Genomic DNA, 23411 nt, shown 5'->3' on the forward strand with positions numbered 1-23411 from the left:
TAGCTGACTTTGTACCCTGCATTAATATATTTTCTGTCATGCTTTCAAAGATATTTTAGAGATATATAGGCGAGCTTTTACCACTTGCTTGCTCTCAGCAAGTAATGAGATGAATATTTGGACTTGCTCTCTAAACTTTATAATTTACTTATTCCAGTAGCTGTACTATTAAAAGTGAAATATTGTACAGCCTGACATTGTTATAGGTAATGAATTGTTACATGTTCTGACTGCTGAACTTCAGAAATCCCCATACTTGGAGAGGGAAGTTTGATAGGCAGCATAAACAGCGTCAAAATAAGCGGTGCGCGACTGACCGCCCACATGGTTCCGTTGCCGGGCAACACTGCCACCCTTGTGAATGTCACTTTGGAGGGAATACCGTCAGAACTAGGTTCAGCTGTTAGCTTGCAGGGGAATATTGCAATTTCAATCTGATTAAAATCACATATTAACCCTTTCAGTGCTGGAACCGAATTTTGAAGGCCTTTGCAAACAGTTTGGATGCAGATGAGACGCCACAGAACGTGGCGTCTCATCAGGATCCAAACTGTTTGCTATTCTGATAGTATTCCTTGAAATAAATCGAAGAAAATGCTAATTTTAGAAATTCAGCAGACAACATTTTAGCACACAACAAATTTCCCAGCATGCAAAGGGTTAAAATGTTCTACATTTGAGCCTCGCTTTGGGAAAATGGGGCTTAATCCATGTGCAATCAATGTCATCTGATGTAAGCCTGTGCAGTCTTCACAGGCTTATCAAGGACAACATTCTCCATCTTAATAGAATTTTTGCTAAGAAGAGACTTTGTTAAAATGAAAAATGCCAGAAAAGCGGAAAGCGTTGTCCCTGATAAGCTTGTGCAGACTGCACAGGCTAATCTGGGACGACACTTTACGCACATGCATTTAGCCCTGGTTTCTCAGAACGCAACTCTTATTTACATCTCAGTTGGTACAGCACTGGACTACAAAATTAAAGATTGCAATTATGGCATTTCTAAGAAAAAAATCATTAGGATTTTCCAAGAAAAAGATTCTCTTTTTGTATTTACAAAAAAAACAACACTTTATTATTTTTTTCAAGAAAAAAATGTATGTCTGTCTATCTGTCCGTTGATGCTCATTTGGCGAGAGAAGTTCTTCTATGCTAATCACGGTACAAAATTTAAACTTGCAAGGATTGTGCCTTATGATCAGAAGTTGTGCCTGTGCAATTTGTATCGCCATACGGCAAAAATTACAAAAGTCATGCCCCTTTTTATGTCCCCGGATCGAATGATTGGGGGTATATTGTTTTTGGCCTGTATGTCTGTCTCTCATTGTATGTGTCTGCCACAAACTTTAACCTTGTTTAAACTATTGCTATAACTTTTGCAATATTAAAGATAGCAACTTGATATTTGGCATGCATGTGTATCTCGTGGAGCTGCACATTTTTAGTGGTGAAAGGTCAAGGTCAAATATATGGCTTCAAAGCGGCGCAGTAGGTGGCACTGTGTTTCTTACAAACACATCTCTTGTTTCAACTTAGGAACATTATTTTTGTTACTTAAGACAAAATGTCCAGATGTGTCATTCTTTTTATGGAAAATTGTATATTTGCCAGCTGCTTAGTTTCATCAAATCATTACCCTGGGGTAAAAACTGGCCCCACCCGTAGTGTAAGAATAACCAATAAAAACAATATTTTCATCTTAAACCACAAGGCCCAAACGTTTAATAATTGCTGTAGCATTTTATTGTGTTTTTTTGTTTTATAAAGTAAAGCATCAAATTTTTATTTATTACAATATGCTACATTTATTTCTAAATGCTGGGTCAGGGGGTAGTCGTCAGGACAGTGACAATTTCTAGTTATTTCCAGTTCCCCATTTCCGGCATCTCCTGCCAATTCTGAGTCCGCTCTACTGGAGCACTGCAACTGAGCTGGACGGAGCGTACAATGGTTACAAACTGACCAAGGGAGAGTTTGCAAGGGAGGTCCAGGTCCAGTATACCACTGGTAAGATTTCATAGGATTGTCAGTCTTCACAGGTAAGAAAAGGGAGATTTCATAGGATTGTAAGATTTTCGACAGATTTGCAATAATAAATATTGCGATTTCAGAGTATTGTGAGAATCGCGCCACAGATAAGATATGGCAATGTCATAGGATTGTGAGATTCTCAGCGGAGCCTCCAATGACTACACTCTGACCAAGAGGGAGTTGGCATGGGAGATTTAGGTCCAGTATACCACAGGTAATATAGGGTGATTTCATAACATTGTGAGATTCTAACCATAGGTAATATAGGGGGATTTCATAGGATTGTGAGATACAACAGGTAATATAGGGTGATGTCATAACATTGTGAGATTCTTACCATAGGTAAGATAATGGGATTTTTCATAGGATTGTGAGATACAACAGGTAAGATAGAGAGGTTTGGGATTTTCTTAAGAGATTTGCTGTAACTAATATTTAATAAGGAAAATTTGAATGGTATTGTAAGATTTCTAAAGAGATTTGTAAATATGTTATAATTATGTAAAAGGGGCAGTTGCATCGAATTGAGATTTTTTTTATACATTTTTATGCTCCCGGTAGGGTGGCATATAGCAGTTGAACTGTCCGTCAGTCAGTATGTCAGTATGTGTGTATGTCAGTCTGTCTGTCCGTCCGAAAACTTTAACATTGGCCATAACTTTTTCACTTTTGAAGATAGCAACTTGATATTTGGCATGCATGTGTATCTCATGAAGCTGCACATTTTGAGTGGTGGAGTTCAAGGTCAAGGTTATCCTTCAAGGTCAAGGTCATCCTTCAAGGTCAAAGGTCAAAAAAAAAAAAGCGGCGTTACCATGAAGCTGCACATTTTGAGTGGTGGAAGTTCAAGGTCAAGGTCATCCTTCAAGGTCAAGGTCATCCTTCAAGGTCAAAGGTAAAAAATAAAATAAAAAATTTTCAAAGTGGCGTTCTCATGAAGCTGCACATTTTGAGTGGTGGAATTTCAAGGTCAAGGTCATCCTTCAAGGTTAAAGGTAAAAAAAACAAAAACTTTTTTTTCAAATCGGTGCAATAGGGGGCATTGTGTATCTGACAAACACATCTCTTGTCTAAAAATGCCTTGATATTAAAATTGTATTCCAGGTGAAATTCTGCGTGTTTCGCAGTATGGTAAAGGGGTTGACACCAAAGGCGTATTGCATGTGGATCTCGTGGTGAGAGGGGAGGTGCCGGAGATTGAGGCCAGCAGGCTGGTCAAAATGACACCGTTCTGGGAGGATTACACCAAGACTGGACCAGGTTAATTCTTATATTCTAGAAAACAAAGTTTGAAAGTGGTTATCGCCCCCTTGGTGCAAAAAGATACCATGTGGCATTGAAATAAGGAGGCACATGGTACCTTTTTGCACCAATGGGTGATATATTCTAGTCTTGCTTGTTTTGTTGGTCAGCCATAAAATGTTATACATTTATGTAGCAGACTTCATGTACTTCCTCATTTCTGAGGCGATTAAATTGAAACTTCAAATGTATTATCACCATGAAATGTAGATGTGCAAAATACAGCTTTCATGCCGAATAATACACACATTCTTGAGTTATGTGCCCTTGAATTCCGTCATTTTAATGCCATAAGCATAAAATGTTATAAGTTTATGGAGCCAACTGATATCACATTTCTCAAGGGATTACATTTAAATTTTAAATATGTCATCTCTATGAAGATGTGCAAGAGACTGTTTATAACATAATTTCTTTTAGATGTTTTGGAATTTTTCACTGTGGACGGGTTTGTTCTTCCGTACGCATGGAACCACAGCATCAGCTACGGCTCCAGAAATTCTAGAATGCCTTTCCTTATGGAAAAATTGCATGCGCGAAACATTGATGTGATCGTCGAACCTGAAAAGAATATTGTCCAGTTCCGGTTAGAAGCAAGCATTTCTCCAGGAAATGCGAGGTTGTATAACTTATAAGAAAAAAGGAAAAATCTTTTTATTTAAAAATGTTTTTGAAACCTTCAATTTTTGTGGGATTTCTCCCAGTAATGGATATTCAAAGGTTCATGGGTTTGAATCCATGATAATTTGTGTATAATTTGGTATCATTTTAATAGGGCTGATATGTGCTGGGAATCTCAGCTTATAGAGTGCTGGGAATTCAAATTGAGGAATATAATGGTTCAATTCCTAGCCCAGCCACATAAGCTGTGTTCAGATTGTTCCAGAAAGTATTCCTTGGGCCATTCTTCCTCTTATTCAAGAAGAGCACTTTTTAGTTACTGACCTAAATATGGCCTCTTATTGATGGAAAACCGACAGTCCAAAAAAGTGTACGTAGCATAACTGGAAGCCGAGATATACTTAGTACTGCTGAAATCAGTGGAAATTATTCCACACAAACAAAACAAATATATATCTGATTACTGTAAAATCATTGATATTTTTCAGCATGATCTTGTGTGTGTATGTGTTTTTTAATGGCATTTTTGTGGACATTTGTGGATTTCTGATTTTGGAAAAAAAGAATTAATGCCATGAATAAAAATGATTTAAAAGTCAGTATGTGCATCGAGTCATTGTTAAAAACTCAGTTTGAACATGAAAAATGTAAGAATAGTTTACTGACAAAAATATTGTTAAAAAAGTATAAAAAAAAAACTATCAAACAAACATAATTTTAGATGAGACTTGTCTGTGTTATTTACTATAGGAAATCACCTTACTTTAGGAAGTCCCAGTAACCAGTGTCCAACAGGATTCAGACTTAATCCAGAGGGACCATACTGTCAAGGTGAGTATTGGTCTGTTGGTCTGGACACTTTAGCAGCTTGGTACTCATGACATCAGTTGAACACCAGTTGGATACATAGACAAGAGATTATTAAGAATTTATGTTGATATGTGAACACTTAAGTTCATGAAATGATTTATTTTGTCAAATTGTGATAAAATTCGAAGTGTGTGTGGATCGGCTATTTGATTGTAAATTATAATGTAAATATTTAAAAAATAAAATTTAAAGTTTTTTACTACAGACTCATATTAAGTTCAAATAATGTTATAATTATTATAATTATTGAATAAAAAATTTATATAGGACAAAAACATGTCCTTCAACTTATTTTCTTTAATTCTTTAAAACAATTATTGTTCAGTTACATAGCAACAATATGAGCATACACTATACGTGTCCTTTATTTTACCCTTTTACAAAGACTGAGATGTTCCATAAATGCTTTTAAGTTTTAGTGGTAACTTAGCAACACAATATAGATATCCAGTATCCATGTTGTTTCTTCCTTACACGATGATGAGTGTCGCCGGTTGCAGCCCTGCTCCCACCTCTGCCACAACTCCGCTGGCAGCTACTACTGCTCATGTTCGCCTGGTTACACACTGGACGTTGATGGAAGACAGTGTATCGGTAATATTGCTGACAGATGGAACCATTGCAGTCACTTGACACTGACTGACATTTAAAAAAAGTCTGTATGTTAAAATGAATTTAGCCGTGTGATGTTTGTTCTTCACTGCCAAACAAGTTCAACCAAATTCTCTTATTTTTGGGACATACGTAACAATTTATACTGTTTTTGATTCAGATCTCAATAAATGATCAACTCTACTGTTTCAGATATCAATGAATTCTCCACTCAACTGTTTCAGATATCAATGAATGCTCCACTCAAATGTTTCGGATATCAATGAATTCTCCACTCTACTGATTCAGATATCAATGAATGCTCCACTCTGCTGTTTCAGATATCAATGAATGCTCTACTCTGCTGTTTCAGATATCAATGAATGCTCCACTCGACTGTTTCAGATATCAATGAATGCTCCACTCAACTGTTTCAGATATCAATGAATGCTCCACTCAACTGTTTCAGATATCAATGAATGCTCCACTCAACTGTTTCAGATATCAATGAATGCTCCACTCTACTCTTTCTGATATCAATGAATGCTCCACTCTGCTGTTTCAGATATCAATGAATGCTCCACTCTACTGTTTCAGATATCAATGAATGCTCCACTCTACTGTTTCAGATATCAATGAATGATCCCCTCTACTGTTTTAGATATCAATGAATGCTTCACTCTACTGTTTCAGATATCAATGAATGCTCCACTCTACTCTTTCAGATATCAACGAATACTCTACTGTTTCAGATATCACTGAATGATCCCTCTACTGTTTCAGATATCAATGAATGCTCCACTCTACTGTTTCAGATATCAATGAATGCTCCACTCTACTGTTTCAGATATCAATGAATGCTCCACTCTGCTGTTTCAGATATCAATGAATGCCCCACTCTGCTGTTTCAGATATCAATGAATGATCCCCTCTACTGTTTCAGATATCAATGAATGCTACACTCTACTGTTTCAGATATCAATGAATGCTCCACTCTACTCTTTCAGATATCAATGAATACTCTACTGTTTCAGATATCAATGAATGATCCCCTCTACTGTTTCAGATATCAATGAATGCCCCACTCTACTGTTTCAGATATCAATGAATGCTCCACTCTACTGTTTCAGATATCAATGAATGCTCCACTCTGCTGTTTCAGATATCAATGAATGCATCACTCTGCTGTTTCAGATATCAATGAATGCTCCACTCCACTGTTTCTAGTGCTGCAACAATATACCGGTTTATCGGTATATATCGCAATACGCAATTTGCATATTGTATTGCGATACGATTTTCATCATACCGGTACGAACATTTTACAAAAATTCATTCACATTTGTCCAGAAAAGCCATTCGAAATAATGATAACAAGGTAAACAAAACAAAGCAGTGTAAAAAAAAATCCGTAAAAATAGCATTCTGAAAGTGTATTATACGGAGTAGCGTTGTTACATCGGAGCATTTGTTCGATGCTTTTGAACAGATAATCGTTGAATTAATTGCGCACAGCTGTAAATGTTTTGTTCGCTCTGAATTGAGCATTATTAAATTTGTATTCCGAACTTCGGAATTACGCTTCCAAATTTTAATGCTAATGCGACCATAAAAAATTCTAGCGTCAAATAAAAAGTGCTTTATCCTTTGTCTCAATAAAAAGCGCGCGAAAATTATACAGACATGTAGCACGTGGCATGGAAAGTATTGACCTTATCGCGATGACGTCACAAAAGGGGCAGTCCCTTAGCGACGGTGAAAACAATGCCCTAGATACGGTCGATTTACTACGCTGATTGAGCACCTCTGCTGATATTTCGTCAATTGCATTCCTATTGGGAAGTCGATAGGTAATTAAATGTCCTGTAATTGGTGTCTAAAATGTCTTTTGACTATTATGAAGGGTTAGATTGCACTTCGAAAGCCCGATATGATCAGAAAATAAAACTAATTGGACTTAACGAATGTCCGTACAAAATGCAAGCTGGATGTTGGAAAAATGACCCGACCAAGTGGCCGATGATCGAGTACGGCGACATTCATGATAAACTTTCTCACTGAGACACCGGGTAAATTCGTTTATTCTGTAATAATGGGAGTATCCTTGTAGATGTTGATGTAATGAGTATTGTCGTTCTTTTCAGGGTTCATTCATCTTCGAACATTATAATTATATTTCTACTATGTCAATTTATCATGCTAATGTGAAGCTGTAAAATACGTATGGACATCTGGTACATGACTTACTGAAAGCCTTAGTTGTGTTCATTGTAATGAGTACGAGTGACAAATATTAAAATTAACACACATATATCTGTATAAATATTTGTTTTTCAAACATTATTTACCCCCGTTGCTGTCAAACGTAATTTCTTTTTTTATGATGTCGATCGTTTATTGTCGTAATATTAAATCTTAATACGGAATGACGTCTTTTTAATTAACTGATACACGCTAAATACGTTACTTGTTTTTTTACGTTAATTTTATAATTATTAAATACTTTAATAAATTAATCGGGCTAGTATCTTTACGGTGTAAATTTCTGATTATCTAAATTGGACATGACTTTATATTTGACCATATGTCACATATCTAATTTAAGCAACTGTTAAGTACATCGGCGTTAATTATTCATCCAAGTGACTGCTTAATACTACCAGAAAGAGGAGACATAGTGGCATCTATCGTGTTAAATGACACTGTCTGGACCACCCAGTGTGGTTTATGACACCTTTTTGTCAGTTAAGTTTGGACAATATTTGATCAAAACGAGATAATCGGATTATGCAAAACAAAGGGGCAATTAAACACCAGAATACAAAAGCTTACACGATTTTAAGACTGATGCAAACAATCAAATGAAAAATATTGCATTTAATTTAATTGAATGTTTATTTAAGGTGTCAACGTGTTTTATAAAGCAACTTAATATTCAATTATTTCGGCATTTAAAATTTGGCTTAAAGGACTGCTCAATATGACAAGAGATGACATAGAGGTATCATAAATTGTGTTTAATGACCACATGTGGTTTATGCAGAGCCCCAAAGCTGGCTTTATGACACCGTGTTTTCTTTGTCTGGACAGTATCCGATCATAACGAGATACTCGGTTTTTGATGAAGAAAGAGGCATTCAAATACCTAACATGCGGAAACAAAAAGTGTCAAAATTGGTGTGAATTAAATAAAAACAATAACATTTATCATGAGAATTTAATACGTAATAAGGTAAAAATATAGAGGTTCAAATCAGCTTCTATATGTTGCATATATTTAAAATTTATTGGTTGTTCTTTTTCATCCTTATTTGTGTTCGTTTATTAAGTTAAATTTATTATGAAAGAATTTCTATTTCTGGGTATTTTTATTCTTAAAAAATGGTCGCGAAGATGTGCCTTAACTTAAGAAAATTGCGAGCAGTGTTAAATATTTCAATGCAAATAAAATGGCGACAGCGCTTTTGTTTTCACCGTCGTCAAGGGGCATGTAACTCTAACTGACGCAAGTGCCCGGATGTTGCGATAAGGTCAATGGGTGTATTTTGTGTTGTATAAAAACGGGAACATCACGTCAGGTGAATTACGCGTGTTCAGTGCAAAAAACGCCCCGGTTGGACGTTATTTCATCACATCTTTAAATAGTAACGAATGCCAAAATGTATTTGTACTTAAGAAAAGTTGCGAATGTTTGTGTTTCTTGTTATTCTTGAGCACATTTATAGTAAATATATACCATAATTTGCTTTAAAACTGGAATATACGGGATTATCAGGTAATTGGCAAGTTATAATTTTGGTACAAGTAAGCAATATATTGCGATATATTGCAATACGGGTTTTTGAACTGACAATATATTGCAATACGGTTTTTGGCGTATTGTTGCAGCACTAACTGTTTCAGATATCAATGAATGCTCCACTCTACTGTTTCAGATATCAATGAATGATCCCCTCTACTGTTTCAGATATCAATGAATGCTCCACTCTACTGTTTCAGATATCAATGAATGCTCCACTCTACTCTCTCAGATATCGATGAATACTCTACTGTTTCAGATATCAATGAATGATCCCCTCTACTGTTTCAGATATCAATGAATGCTCCACTCTACTGTTTTAGATATCAATGAATGCTCCACTCTACTGTTTCAGATATCAATGAATGCTCCACTCTGCTGTTTCAGATATCAATGAATGCTCCACTCTACTGTTTCAGATATCAATGAATGATCCCCTCTACTGTTTCAGATATCAATGAATGCTCCACTCTACTGTTTCAGATATCAATGAATGCTCCACTCTACGGTTTCAGATATCAATGAATGCTCCACTCTACTGTTTCAGATATCAATGAATACTCTGCTGTTTCAGATATCAATGAATGCTCCACTCTACTGTTTCAGATATCAATGAATGCTCAACTCTACTGTTTCAGATATCAATGAATAATCCACACTACTGTTTCAGATATCAATGAATGCTCAACTCTACTGTTTCAGATATCAATGAATGCCCCACTCTACTGTTTCAGATTTCAATGAATGCTCTACTCTGCTGTTTCAGATATCAATGAATGATCCACTCTGCTGTTTCAGATATCAATGAATGCTCCACTCTACTGTTTTAGATATCAATGAATGCTCTACTCTGCTGTTTCAGATTTCAATGAATGCTCTACTCTGCTGTTTCAGATATCAATGAATGCTCCACTCTGCTGTTTCAGATATCAATGAATGCTCCACTCTACTGTTTCAGATTTCAATGAATGCTCTACTCTGCTGTTTCAGATATCATTGAATGATCCACTCTGCTGTTTCAGATATCAATGAATGCTCCACTCTACTGTTTCAGATATCAATGAATGCTCAACTCTACTGTTTCAGATATCATCGATTGCTCCACTCTACTGTTTCAGATATCAATGAATGCTCCACTCTACTGTTTCAGATATCAATGAATGCTGTACTCTACTGTTTCAGATATCAACGATTGCTCCACTCAACTGTTTCATATATCAATGAATGCTCCACTCTGCTGTATCAGATATCAATGAATGCTCTACTGTTTCAGATATCAATGAATGCTCCACTCTACTGTTTCAGATATCAATGAATGCTACACTCTACTGTTTCAGATATCAATGAATACTCTACTGTTTCAGATATCAATGAATGCTCCACTCTACTGTTTCAGATATCAATGAATGCTACACTCTACTGTTTCAGATATCAATGAATACTCTACTGTTTCAGATATCAATAAATGCTCCACTCTACTGTTTCAGATATCAATGAATGCTCCACTCTGGTGTTTCAGATATCAATGAATACTCTACTGTTTCAGATATCAATGAATGATCCCCTCTACTGTTTCAGATATCAATGAATGCTCCACTCTACTGTTTCAGATATCAATGAATGCTCCACTCTACTGTTTCAGATATCAATGAATGCTCCACTCTACTGTTTCAGATATCAATGAATGCCCCACTCTACTGTTTCAGATATCAATGAATGCTCCACTCTACTGTTTCAGATATCAATGAATGCTCCACTCTACTGTTTCAGATATCAATGAATACTCTACTGTTTCAGATATCAATGAATGCCCCACTCTACTGTTTCAGATATCAATGAATGCTCCACTCAACTGTTTCAGATATCAATGAATGCTCCACTCTACTATTTCAGATATCAATGAATGCTCCACTCTACTGGATCCATGCCCCCGTGGTCAGCAGTGTGTGAACTCGATTGGTTCGTACACGTGCTCCATGAAATGTAGACGGGGCATGAGACTCTCTGATGACAGGCTGAGATGTGAAGGTGAGATTTGTGACCTTCAAGTTGCAATGGTTATTATCTATACTACTGCCCTGATAAAGCATATAATATTAGTGACTAAATGACCTTGAAGTTTCTATAGCAACTTGATATACTACAATTAATATTATGACTTATGATAAAGCATATAATATAAGAATTTAAATGACCCTTAAGGTAGTATTTCTAGTAGATTATGATCTAGACAATGATTTATTGGGTTTAAAAGACAGGTCACATGGTCAGATTATCCAACCAAAATGCAGCAGGTACAATAGAATCCATAAAGTTGTTTTAAATAACTATTTAAAAGAGGATCATCTATTTTTTGTCATTCATCAAAGTGTAGATATTCCACTGCAACTCCAAAGCAAGAAGTTTTGTATTGTTTTGTTGTATTGTTTTAGACATTGATGACAATGTATGTATTGTATTGTTGTAGACATTGATGACAATGTCTGTATTGTATTGTTGTACTGTTGTAGACATTGATGAGAATGTCTGTGTTGTATTGTTGTAGACATTTATGAGAATGTCAGTATTGTATTGTTGAAGACATTGATGAGAATGTCTGTATTGTATTGTTGTAGACATTGATGAGTGTGATGTACCCCGTTCCCCGTGTGAACAAGTGTGTGCCAACTCTCCAGGGACCTATGTGTGCAGCTGCAGACAGGGGTTTGAACTTGTAGCCAGCGGCAGATGTACGGGTGAGGACTTGTACCATAGTCAATAAGTCTGGTTGGGACACAATAAATAACTGTTGGATGAAGTTTAATAGGCTGTTGTACTTGACACAGTTGCAGACAGCTTACGTGTGTAATATACTGTAAATCCCCACCCTCTAAAAGTGGATGCATCAAAGGTATTTAACAATATATAAATTGCCGGATTGAGCACCGTGGAGCCCATAGGCAGTGAAACGTTTTGGGCCTATGCCTGGGCTCCTAGTTGGCCTAGAGCCTACTAGAATGCCAGTGTCTGCCAAATCGATTTCACTTGTTAAATTAGTGGCAAGACATAAAATGTAACATCTAATGTCCTTTCATAGGTATAAAATGTCAATATGATACTGTAATGCCAACACGACATTATAATTATGATAATAAGAATTTAAGAAAAAATATTTCGTCAAGGTCTAATGGGATCCCTAAAAGTTGTGGAGCTGAATATAAATGCTAGTTCTTTTAAACTAACAACTCCCAATTTACTGTACCTTTTAACATTTACTATCTATCCCCAGATGTGGATGAGTGCAAGGTGAAGACAGATGCATGTCCTCAAGGCCAGAAGTGCATCAACTCTGTAGGAAGCTACAAGTGTGCAGTACGCTGTCCCAAAGGCTATGAGATGGTGATAGGAGGGTGTGCAGGTATGGATGTCGTTTAAGTTTAAATGTCTTTAATACAGCTCTTTTTTACAAAAAGTCTTAAGTCTTATTGAAACAACCTCAAGTATATTTCCTTGGTAGAACAGGTACTGGTGTCTTTAGAGAAGCTCTAGGGAATCCTCCTACATAGGGGATCGAATCTGTGACATCATGACACCATGTCCACTATGCTTTTAAAACTTTGGCCTTAAACCTTAACAACATAAAAATACTTATTATGAACACATTTATTATCCCCAGCCATAGGCGGAGGGATATTGTTTTGGCGTTGTCCGTCCGTCCGTCTGTCCGGCACTTTTGTGTCCAGAGCCATATCTTTGAATAGCTTTGGCGGATTTCATTGAAACTTGGTATGAGTATGTTTATGGATAAGAGGATGATGCACGCCAAATGGCATTGTAAACCATCTGTTAATAACAGAGTTATGGCCCTTTGTATCTTGAAAAAATGCTTTTTTGTGTCTGGAGCCATATCTTGGAAGTACTTTGGCGGATTTCATTGAAACTTGGTATGAGTATATATATGGATAAGAGGATGATGCACCCCAAATGGCATTGTACAGCATCGGTTAATAACGGAGTAATGGCTCTTTGTATCTTGGAAAAATGCTTTTTTTGTGTGTGTCCAGAAAACTTTTGTGTCCAGAAGTATATTGGTGGGGGATATGAATTCAATGAATTTGCTTGTTCCTGAATAGTTATGCATGCATATCAATGAATGCTCCACTCTACTGTTTCAGATTTCAATGAATGCTCTACTCTGCTGTTTCAGATATCATTGAATGATCCACTCTGCTGTTTCAGATATCAATGAATGCTCCACTCTACTGTTTCAGATATCAATGAATGCTCAACTCTACTGTTTCAGATATCATCGATTGCTCCACTCTACTGTTTCAGATATCAATGAATGCTCCACTCTACTGTTTCAGATATCAATGAATGCTGTACTCTACTGTTTCAGATATCAACGATTGCTCCACTCAACTGTTTCATATATCAATGAATGCTCCACTCTGCTGTATCAGATATCAATGAATGCTCTACTGTTTCAGATATCAATGAATGCTCCACTCTACTGTTTCAGATATCAATGAATGCTACACTCTACTGTTTCAGATATCAATGAATACTCTACTGTTTCAGATATCAATGAATGCTCCACTCTACTGTTTCAGATATCAATGAATGCTACACTCTACTGTTTCAGATATCAATGAATACTCTACTGTTTCAGATATCAATAAATGCTCCACTCTACTGTTTCAGATATCAATGAATGCTCCACTCTGGTGTTTCAGATATCAATGAATACTCTACTGTTTCAGATATCAATGAATGATCCCCTCTACTGTTTCAGATATCAATGAATGCTCCACTCTACTGTTTCAGATATCAATGAATGCTCCACTCTACTGTTTCAGATATCAATGAATGCTCCACTCTACTGTTTCAGATATCAATGAATGCCCCACTCTACTGTTTCAGATATCAATGAATGCTCCACTCTACTGTTTCAGATATCAATGAATGCTCCACTCTACTGTTTCAGATATCAATGAATACTCTACTGTTTCAGATATCAATGAATGCCCCACTCTACTGTTTCAGATATCAATGAATGCTCCACTCAACTGTTTCAGATATCAATGAATGCTCCACTCTACTATTTCAGATATCAATGAATGCTCCACTCTACTGGATCCATGCCCCCGTGGTCAGCAGTGTGTGAACTCGATTGGTTCGTACACGTGCTCCATGAAATGTAGACGGGGCATGAGACTCTCTGATGACAGGCTGAGATGTGAAGGTGAGATTTGTGACCTTCAAGTTGCAATGGTTATTATCTATACTACTGCCCTGATAAAGCATATAATATTAGTGACTAAATGACCTTGAAGTTTCTATAGCAACTTGATATACTACAATTAATATTATGACTTATGATAAAGCATATAATATAAGAATTTAAATGACCCTTAAGGTAGTATTTCTAGTAGATTATGATCTAGACAATGATTTATTGGGTTTAAAAGACAGGTCACATGGTCAGATTATCCAACCAAAATGCAGCAGGTACAATAGAATCCATAAAGTTGTTTTAAATAACTATTTAAAAGAGGATCATCTATTTTTTGTCATTCATCAAAGTGTAGATATTCCACTGCAACTCCAAAGCAAGAAGTTTTGTATTGTTTTGTTGTATTGTTTTAGACATTGATGACAATGTATGTATTGTATTGTTGTAGACATTGATGACAATGTCTGTATTGTATTGTTGTACTGTTGTAGACATTGATGAGAATGTCTGTGTTGTATTGTTGTAGACATTTATGAGAATGTCAGTATTGTATTGTTGAAGACATTGATGAGAATGTCTGTATTGTATTGTTGTAGACATTGATGAGTGTGATGTACCCCGTTCCCCGTGTGAACAAGTGTGTGCCAACTCTCCAGGGACCTATGTGTGCAGCTGCAGACAGGGGTTTGAACTTGTAGCCAGCGGCAGATGTACGGGTGAGGACTTGTACCATAGTCAATAAGTCTGGTTGGGACACAATAAATAACTGTTGGATGAAGTTTAATAGGCTGTTGTACTTGACACAGTTGCAGACAGCTTACGTGTGTAATATACTGTAAATCCCCACCCTCTAAAAGTGGATGCATCAAAGGTATTTAACAATATATAAATTGCCGGATTGAGCACCGTGGAGCCCATAGGCAGTGAAACGTTTTGGGCCTATGCCTGGGCTCCTAGTTGGCCTAGAGCCTACTAGAATGCCAGTGTCTGCCAAATCGATTTCACTTGTTAAATTAGTGGCAAGACATAAAATGTAACATCTAATGTCCTTTCATAGGTATAAAATGTCAATATGATACTGTAATGCCAACACGACATTATAATTATGATAATAAGAATTTAAGAAAAAATATTTCGTCAAGGTCTAATGGGATCCCTAAAAGTTGTGGAGCTGAATATAAATGCTAGTTCTTTTAAACTAACAACTCCCAATTTACTGTACCTTTTAACATTTACTATCTATCCCCAGATGTGGATGAGTGCAAGGTGAAGACAGATGCATGTCCTCAAGGCCAGAAGTGCATCAACTCTGTAGGAAGCTACAAGTGTGCAGTACGCTGTCCCAAAGGCTATGAGATGGTGATAGGAGGGTGTGCAGGTATGGATGTCGTTTAAGTTTAAATGTCTTTAATACAGCTCTTTTTTACAAAAAGTCTTAAGTCTTATTGAAACAACCTCAAGTATATTTCCTTGGTAGAACAGGTACTGGTGTCTTTAGAGAAGCTCTAGGGAATCCTCCTACATAGGGGATCGAATCTGTGACATCATGACACCATGTCCACTATGCTTTTAAAACTTTGGCCTTAAACCTTAACAACATAAAAATACTTATTATGAACACATTTATTATCCCCAGCCATAGGCGGAGGGATATTGTTTTGGCGTTGTCCGTCCGTCCGTCTGTCCGGCACTTTTGTGTCCAGAGCCATATCTTTGAATAGCTTTGGCGGATTTCATTGAAACTTGGTATGAGTATGTTTATGGATAAGAGGATGATGCACGCCAAATGGCATTGTAAACCATCTGTTAATAACAGAGTTATGGCCCTTTGTATCTTGAAAAAATGCTTTTTTGTGTCTGGAGCCATATCTTGGAAGTACTTTGGCGGATTTCATTGAAACTTGGTATGAGTATATATATGGATAAGAGGATGATGCACCCCAAATGGCATTGTACAGCATCGGTTAATAACGGAGTAATGGCTCTTTGTATCTTGGAAAAATGCTTTTTTTGTGTGTGTCCAGAAAACTTTTGTGTCCAGAAGTATATTGGTGGGGGATATGAATTCAATGAATTTGCTTGTTCCTGAATAGTTATGCATTCATTATCAGGTGTTATATTGTTCATCACTTTATGGTGCCTCTTTTAGCATTCAATCATTCATTCATATACTTGACATTTTAAATAATAATTGAACATATATTTTTATTTAGTTCTAAATTATATAAATCTTCTGAAAATGAATTTATCGACCAACCAAACATTCAACAATTTCATTACCAGTCATACACTAATTAAGGTATTTTATTTTGTTCATCATGAAGACGTGGATGAATGCAGGACCAATCAGCATCGCTGCTACTACAACCAGAAGTGTGTCAACACGGAGCCCGGATACAAGTGTGTGTGTCCACGGGGCTACAGGTCGGCAGGCCCTGGAACGCCATGCTTTGGTACGGGTATGCACATGGCTTATATAAACACTGAGAAGTAGTCCCCAGGGCATCTTCCTACATATTAGTCTGGCTCTGGGAAAATGGGGCTTAATGCATTTGCTTAAAGTATCGTCCAGTTTAGCCTGTGCAGGATGACAATTAACACTTTTGTGGAATTCTTTGTTTAAAAGAAGTCGCTTGTACATAAATATCCAGTCTAGACGGAAAGTGTCATCCCAAATTAGCCTGCGCAGACTGCACAGGATTATCTGGGACAACACTTAATGCACATGCTTTAAGTCCTTCTTTCTCAGATCAATGCTCATATTTTCATGATTTTAATTGTTATAATGAAGTGAAAGTTTATTTTTGAAAATATGGAAGCATCTGCCAGTTGTCCCTTTTTAAGTTTATTAAGTTTTTCTTTGTTATAGTTTTTATGGTATAAACATGGGATGTCAACTGTCCTATACTAATTAATTAAAAAAACAAACAGTGACAGCATCATAATGTTGGACGCTGTGTGGATCACAGGGAATGGAAGTATATACAGCCTTGTATCTGAGGATGTAACTGCAGACCTGGATGTCGAAAGTGATTTACCGAGTCTTTTAACCACATTTGCCGAACAGAAACTGTTATATGCTCGTCCTTAAAGCTGACAAAGAATGCATGATGATTGGCGGAAGGCATATGCAGTGTTATATTTCTTGCTAACCTCAGTTTCTGCTGCTAGATTATATTAGCCGCGTTATGCGAAAATGGGTCTTATGCCACATGCAGCCAGGTAGGCTCCAGATCAGCCTGACCTTCTGGCAATCTGGTCAGGAGCTTTACTCTGTACACTGTAAAATTATCCGGTGTTTTGTTGTCTGATGAGGGGACAGGTAGCTGACCAGACTGCGCAGATGTGCTGGCAGGTCTTGAACTACACAGGTCGTTTACAGCATACAACCAAGTTTTGCATGACATGGATCATATGTCTCCTTTGCTTAGAAGGATGAACACATGATGTTAGGAAGATATTCATGGTCCAGTGCATGCTATTTTAAACTCAACAATTATTTTATATCTATAAAGCAAATAAAATTCTGGTAAATGCCACTGTTTCCTTATGACTGAGTGTTATTGTTGGGAAATGTCTCAATGCCTCCTTTGATGATTCAGATGTTTGGCACACAACTGTGTGACCTGTAAATTAAGCTTAATTTTTAGCTGGGGTGTTTTCTGAGAAAACCGGAGGTATTGTCATAGCCAGTTCGTCGTCCAGCAGCTGTGGTCTGCCTTCCGTGTCATGCTAAAACCTTAACATTGGCTCTTAAATCAAAGTGTGTCTACCTACAACTTTGAAACTTCATATGTAGCTGCACATTGATGAGTTCTACATGCCACACCCATTTTTGGGTCACTAGGTCAAAGGTCAAGGTCACTGTGACCTATAATATAAAACTTTAACATAGGCTCTAAAATCAAAGTGTTTCCACCTACTATCCGATCACCTTACTGGCTGGGATTACTTGGTAGAAATCCTTAAAATGTAAGTATTCTATCTACAGATGCATAGTCTCTCAGATGAGTTCTTCTCGCCACTTACCTTTCTTTCTTTTCTTCTGACAAGCTTTCATTTATTCAAAACTGAACCCACAGCCGAGCGTTGGAACGCGCTATGCGGTGCTCTTGTTTTTACTTGTAAGCACTCTCCTGATTAATTCTTATTTGTTGGGGCTGTCCCAAAACTTTTTCTATTTATAACAGAGTTCCCCTGCCTTCAATCAAATTGCCAAAAATAGCCTGAAAAACTTTAGCATATGAAGAAAGAATGTTGCATAGGGTTTTTATTTCTGTAATTAAACCAGATAATTTAAGTGAGAAATAACTTATGCATAATAATAAATAAACAAATAGTTAATGCAAAATCAGAAGTAAGGCCCTCCCTATTTTCTTTGGAGATGATATTGGAAACAAACACCATAGTGTTGGACCTTAGTGAGCACGGCTAACTTGATGTTGTATAACATTGGAAACAACTAACATATTGTTCGGCCTTATTGTGTACAGCTAACTTTCTGTTGTATAACGCAGACATAGATGAGTGTGAAGAGACGCCAGAAGTGTGTGCATACCAGTGTGAGAACACTCACGGCGGATACGAGTGTCTATGTGCTCCTGGACAAGTCAGACTTGCAGACCGGAAATCATGTGCCGGTTAGCTCCTATAGGCACTTCCTGTCTCTTGGTGATGATTAAAAAATTCTAGACTAATAAATAAAGTGGGCTGTCTCATTTATTTTATGATTTATTTTGTTCATTTTTGCCTTTAAATAAACTTGCCTTGTAGAGCAAAATAGCAGAATGCTTCATTGTATTAGTTTTATTTTCATCTAGTATTAAGTCTGTCATTTTACCATTTAGATTAGCGCGCATTTTGTTTATACGTGTCTTGTTCTGTGAAAGCTGGTCATAATGCATGTGCGTAAAGTGTTGTCCCAGATTAGCCTGTGCAGTCTGCACAGGCTAATCTGGGATGACACTTTACGCACATGCAGTAAGCCCAATTTTCTCAGAACAAGACACATATTTGCTTTGCTTGTTTCCTTTTTATTTGCTTGCTCCTCTACCCGCCTTCTTTTGCTCTGCCTTGCAGGCCTTGAATTTATTGACCAACCAACCATTCATGATGTCAGCAGCCTGAGAGCAAACCCCTACACCCTCAGTAAAACCCTTCACAGCTCCTCTGATACTGTCAATGAAACGCGTCATAGCAACGCAAACCCTGCTCGAGGGGCAACAACAGACAGCACTAGCACAAAGAGTGCGGCACGTTTGGAAGTTCCCACCGTTGCCCCTAGCAATGGCTATGGCACTGAACAAGGTCAAGGTCATGTTCTTCAAGGTCAGGTTGTTCGACACACCGACCCTGTGAATGGTTTTGGGGCAGAGGTTGAGTGGATTGAAGTGTATGAGAAGAAACAGAAACGGAATAAAAAAGAAAAGAACAAGGACCAAATGGAAAAAAACAGGAAGAAAGCAAAGCGAGGACACTTGACTAAGAAGTGTACTGAGGGCTTTGTGTTACATGATGGATCTAAGGAGTGCCTAGGTAGAGAATGTGTGGAATTTGAAAAAAAATGTATTAAATTATTGTGTGCAGATATACCTTGTTGTTTGTGTGGAGATATACCTTGTTGTTATCTGGATCGCCATGTAAGGATTTAATGTATACATCTTCAGAATCATAATGTCTGTACAGGTAACAATATCATAGATCGGTGAAAAACATGAGAATCTTTTCTTCCATATTATATATATGACGAGCCTCCTCCCCCCAAACCCACCATTCTCTTGATAATTTAGAGACACTTGGGTACACTCCTCTGGCTTATCCAACGGGACACTTGGGTATTCTCCTCTGGCTTTTCCGACAGGACACTTGGGTATACTCCTCTGACTTATCCAACGGGACACTTTGGTATGCTCCTCTGACTTATCCAACGGGACACTTGGGTATACTCCTCTGGCTTATCCAACGGGACACTTGGGTATGCACCTCTGACTTATCCAACGGGACACTTGGGTATACTCCTCTGGCTTATCCAATTGGACACTTGGGTATACTCCTCTGGCTTATTCAATGGAACACGTGGGTATACTCCTCTGGCTTATCCAACGGGATACTTGGGTACACTCCTCTGGCTTATCCAACGGGACACTTGGGTATACTCCTCTGGCTTATCCAACGGGACACTTGGGTGTACTCCTCTGGCTTATCTAACGGGACACTTGGGTATACTCCTCTGGCTTGTCCAACGGGACACTTGGGTATACTCCTCTGGCTTATCCAACGGGACACTTGGGTATACTCCTGGCTTATCCAACGGGACACTTGGGTATACTCCTCTGGCTTATCCAATATGACACTTGGGTATACTCCTCTGGCTTATCCAACAGGACACTTGAGTATGCTCCTCTGGCTTATCCAACGGGACACTTGGGTGTACTCCTCTAGCTTATCCAACGGGACACTTGGGTATGCTCTTCTGACTTATCCAACGGGACACTTGGGTATACTCCTCTGGTATGCACGTCTGACTTATCCAACAGGACACTTGGGTAAACTCCTCTGGCTTATCCAACAGGACACTTGGGTATGCTCCTCTGGCTTATCCAACGGGACACTTTGGTATACTCCTCTGGCTTATCCAACGGGACACTTGGGTGTACTCCTCTGGCTTATCCAACGGGACACTTGGGTATGCTCCTCTGACTTATCCAACGGGACACTTGGATATACTCCTCTGGCTTATCCAACGGGACACTTGGGTATGCACCTCTGACTTATCCAACGGGACACTTGGGTATGCTCCTCTGACTTATCTAACGGGACACTTTGGTACACTCCTCTGGCTTATCCACAGGACATTTGGGTGTACTCCTCTGGCTTATCCAACGGGACACTTGGGTATACTCCTCTGGCTTATCCAACAGGACACTTTGGTATACTCATCTGGCTTATCCAACGGGACACTTGGATGTACTCCTCTGGCTTATCCAACGGGACACTTGTTTATACTCCTCTGAATTATCCAGCGGGACACTTGGGTATACTCCTCTGGCTTATCAAACGGGACACTTTGGTAAACTCCTCTGGCTTATCCAACGGGACACTTGGGTATACTCATCTGGCTTATCCAACAGGACACTTGGGTATGCTCCTCTGACTTATCCAACGGGACACTTGGGTATACTCCTCTGGCTTATCCAACGGGACACTTGGGTATGCACCTCTGACTTATCCAACGGGACACTTGGGTATGCTCCTCTGGCTTATCCAACGGGACACTTAGGTATGCTCCTCTGGCTTATCCAACGGGACACTTGGGTATACTCCTCTGGCTTATCCAACGGGACACTTTGGTATACTCCTCTGGCTTATCCAACGGGACACTTGGGTATGCACCTCTGACTTATCCTATGGGACACTTGGGTATACTCCTCTGGCTTATCCAATGGGACACTTGGGTATACTCCTCTGGCTTATCCAATGGGACACTTGGGTATACTCCTCTGGCTTATCCAATTGGATACTTGGGTACACTCCTCTGGCTTATCCAACGGGACACTTGGGTATACTCCTCTGACTTATCCAACGGGACACTTTGGTATGCTCCTCTGACTTATCCAACGGGACACTTGGGTATACTCCTCTGGCTTATCCAACGGGACACTTGGGTATGCACCTCTGACTTATCCAACGGGACACTTGGGTATACCCCTCTGGCTTATCCCATGGGACACTTGGGTATACTCCTCTGGCTTATTCAATGGGACACTTGGGTATACTCCTCTGGCTTATCCAACGGGATACTTGGGTACACTCCTCTGGCTTATCCAACGGGACACTTGGGTATACTCCTCTGGCTTATCCAACGGGACACTTGGGTGTACTCCTCTGGCTTATCCAAGGGGACACTTGGGTATACTCCTCTGGCTTGTCCAACGGGACACTTGGGTATACTCCTCTGGCTTATCCAACGGGACACTTGGGTATACTCCTGGCTTATCCAACGGGACACTTTGGTATACTCCTCTGGCTTATCCAATGGGACACTTGGGTATACTCCTCTGGCTTATCCAACGGGACACTTGAGTATGCTCCTCTGGCATATCCAACGGGACACTTTGGTGTACTCCTCTGGCTTATCCAACAGGACACTTGGGTATACTCATCTGTCTTATCCAACGGGACACTTGGGTATGCTCTTCTGACTTATCCAACGGGACACTTGGGTATACTCCTCTGGCTTATCCAACGGGACACTTTGATATGCTCCTCTGACTTATCCAATTGGACACTTGGATATACTCCTCTGGCTTATTCAACGGGATACTTTTGTACACTCCTCTGGCTTATCCAACGGGACACTTTGGTACACTCCTCTGGCTTATACAACGGGACACTTTGGTACACTCCTCTGGCTTATCTAACGGGACACTTGGGTATACTCCTCTGGCTTATCCAATGGGACACTTGGGTTTACTCCTCTGGCTTATCCAATGGGACACTTGGGTATACTCCTCTGGCTTATCCAACGCTTACTCCTTGAGTTAAAGGTATATTTAAACTTAAGGTGCATTACAGGTGTGAAATGTTATTGTTCCTGCTTTCAGATATTGACGAGTGTACAGAAGACCCCGGGGTGTGTCAGCACAACTGTACAAACACTGTGGGGGGCTACAACTGTACGTGTCCCCCGGGCTACCGTATATCCAAGGATAAACGCACCTGTGAAGGTAAGCACTCTAATTTTAATTAAATATGTGTTCTCGTACCAAGCAGAAAACAAGCAGAACCTCAATCTTGCAATGTGTGTGTATATTTCCATGACAAAGGTGCATTTCATGTTAAGGTAGTGATTTCTAGTTCAACAAGGCACGAGTTTACTGGAGGTTGCGTGTTGATCAGTCCAAATTAGGGACCAAATGATCAATTAGGTTACAACTTAAATTATGAGCTAACCAGTTACCCACTTAAATGTGAATTTTACCA

At 38.6% G+C, this 23411-nt stretch overlaps 1 protein-coding gene and 1 long non-coding RNA gene across 2 annotated transcripts in view; one reads left to right on the top strand and one right to left on the bottom strand.

The window, feature by feature from the left end:
* The first annotated feature begins 290 nt into the window (after nucleotides 1–290).
* The window catches only part of LOC127839488 (hemicentin-1-like), a 28921-nt gene continuing 5800 nt past the window's right edge, over nucleotides 291–23411 (top strand). The window contains exons 1-12 of the mRNA XM_052367882.1: nucleotides 291–394; nucleotides 1870–2007; nucleotides 3136–3291; nucleotides 4757–4785; nucleotides 5268–5418; nucleotides 11108–11242; nucleotides 11830–11949; nucleotides 15679–15807; nucleotides 16754–16882; nucleotides 18947–19069; nucleotides 19509–19964; nucleotides 23033–23155. Of these exons, the coding sequence (XP_052223842.1) occupies nucleotides 325–394; nucleotides 1870–2007; nucleotides 3136–3291; nucleotides 4757–4785; nucleotides 5268–5418; nucleotides 11108–11242; nucleotides 11830–11949; nucleotides 15679–15807; nucleotides 16754–16882; nucleotides 18947–19069; nucleotides 19509–19964; nucleotides 23033–23155 (1759 nt within the window). The 5' untranslated portion in view covers nucleotides 291–324. The remainder of the gene's footprint in view (nucleotides 395–1869; nucleotides 2008–3135; nucleotides 3292–4756; nucleotides 4786–5267; nucleotides 5419–11107; nucleotides 11243–11829; nucleotides 11950–15678; nucleotides 15808–16753; nucleotides 16883–18946; nucleotides 19070–19508; nucleotides 19965–23032; nucleotides 23156–23411) is intronic.
* On the bottom strand, nucleotides 7121–8242 carry LOC127839160 (uncharacterized). The gene is made up of 2 exons (XR_008030188.1): nucleotides 7764–8242; nucleotides 7121–7278 (listed from the first exon to the last, which is right to left on the bottom strand). It is a non-coding gene; the product is annotated as an uncharacterized LOC127839160 (long non-coding RNA).

Source organism: Dreissena polymorpha, chromosome 7, assembly GCF_020536995.1.
Source record: "Dreissena polymorpha isolate Duluth1 chromosome 7, UMN_Dpol_1.0, whole genome shotgun sequence".
NCBI classification, from domain to species: domain Eukaryota; kingdom Metazoa; phylum Mollusca; class Bivalvia; order Myida; family Dreissenidae; genus Dreissena; species Dreissena polymorpha.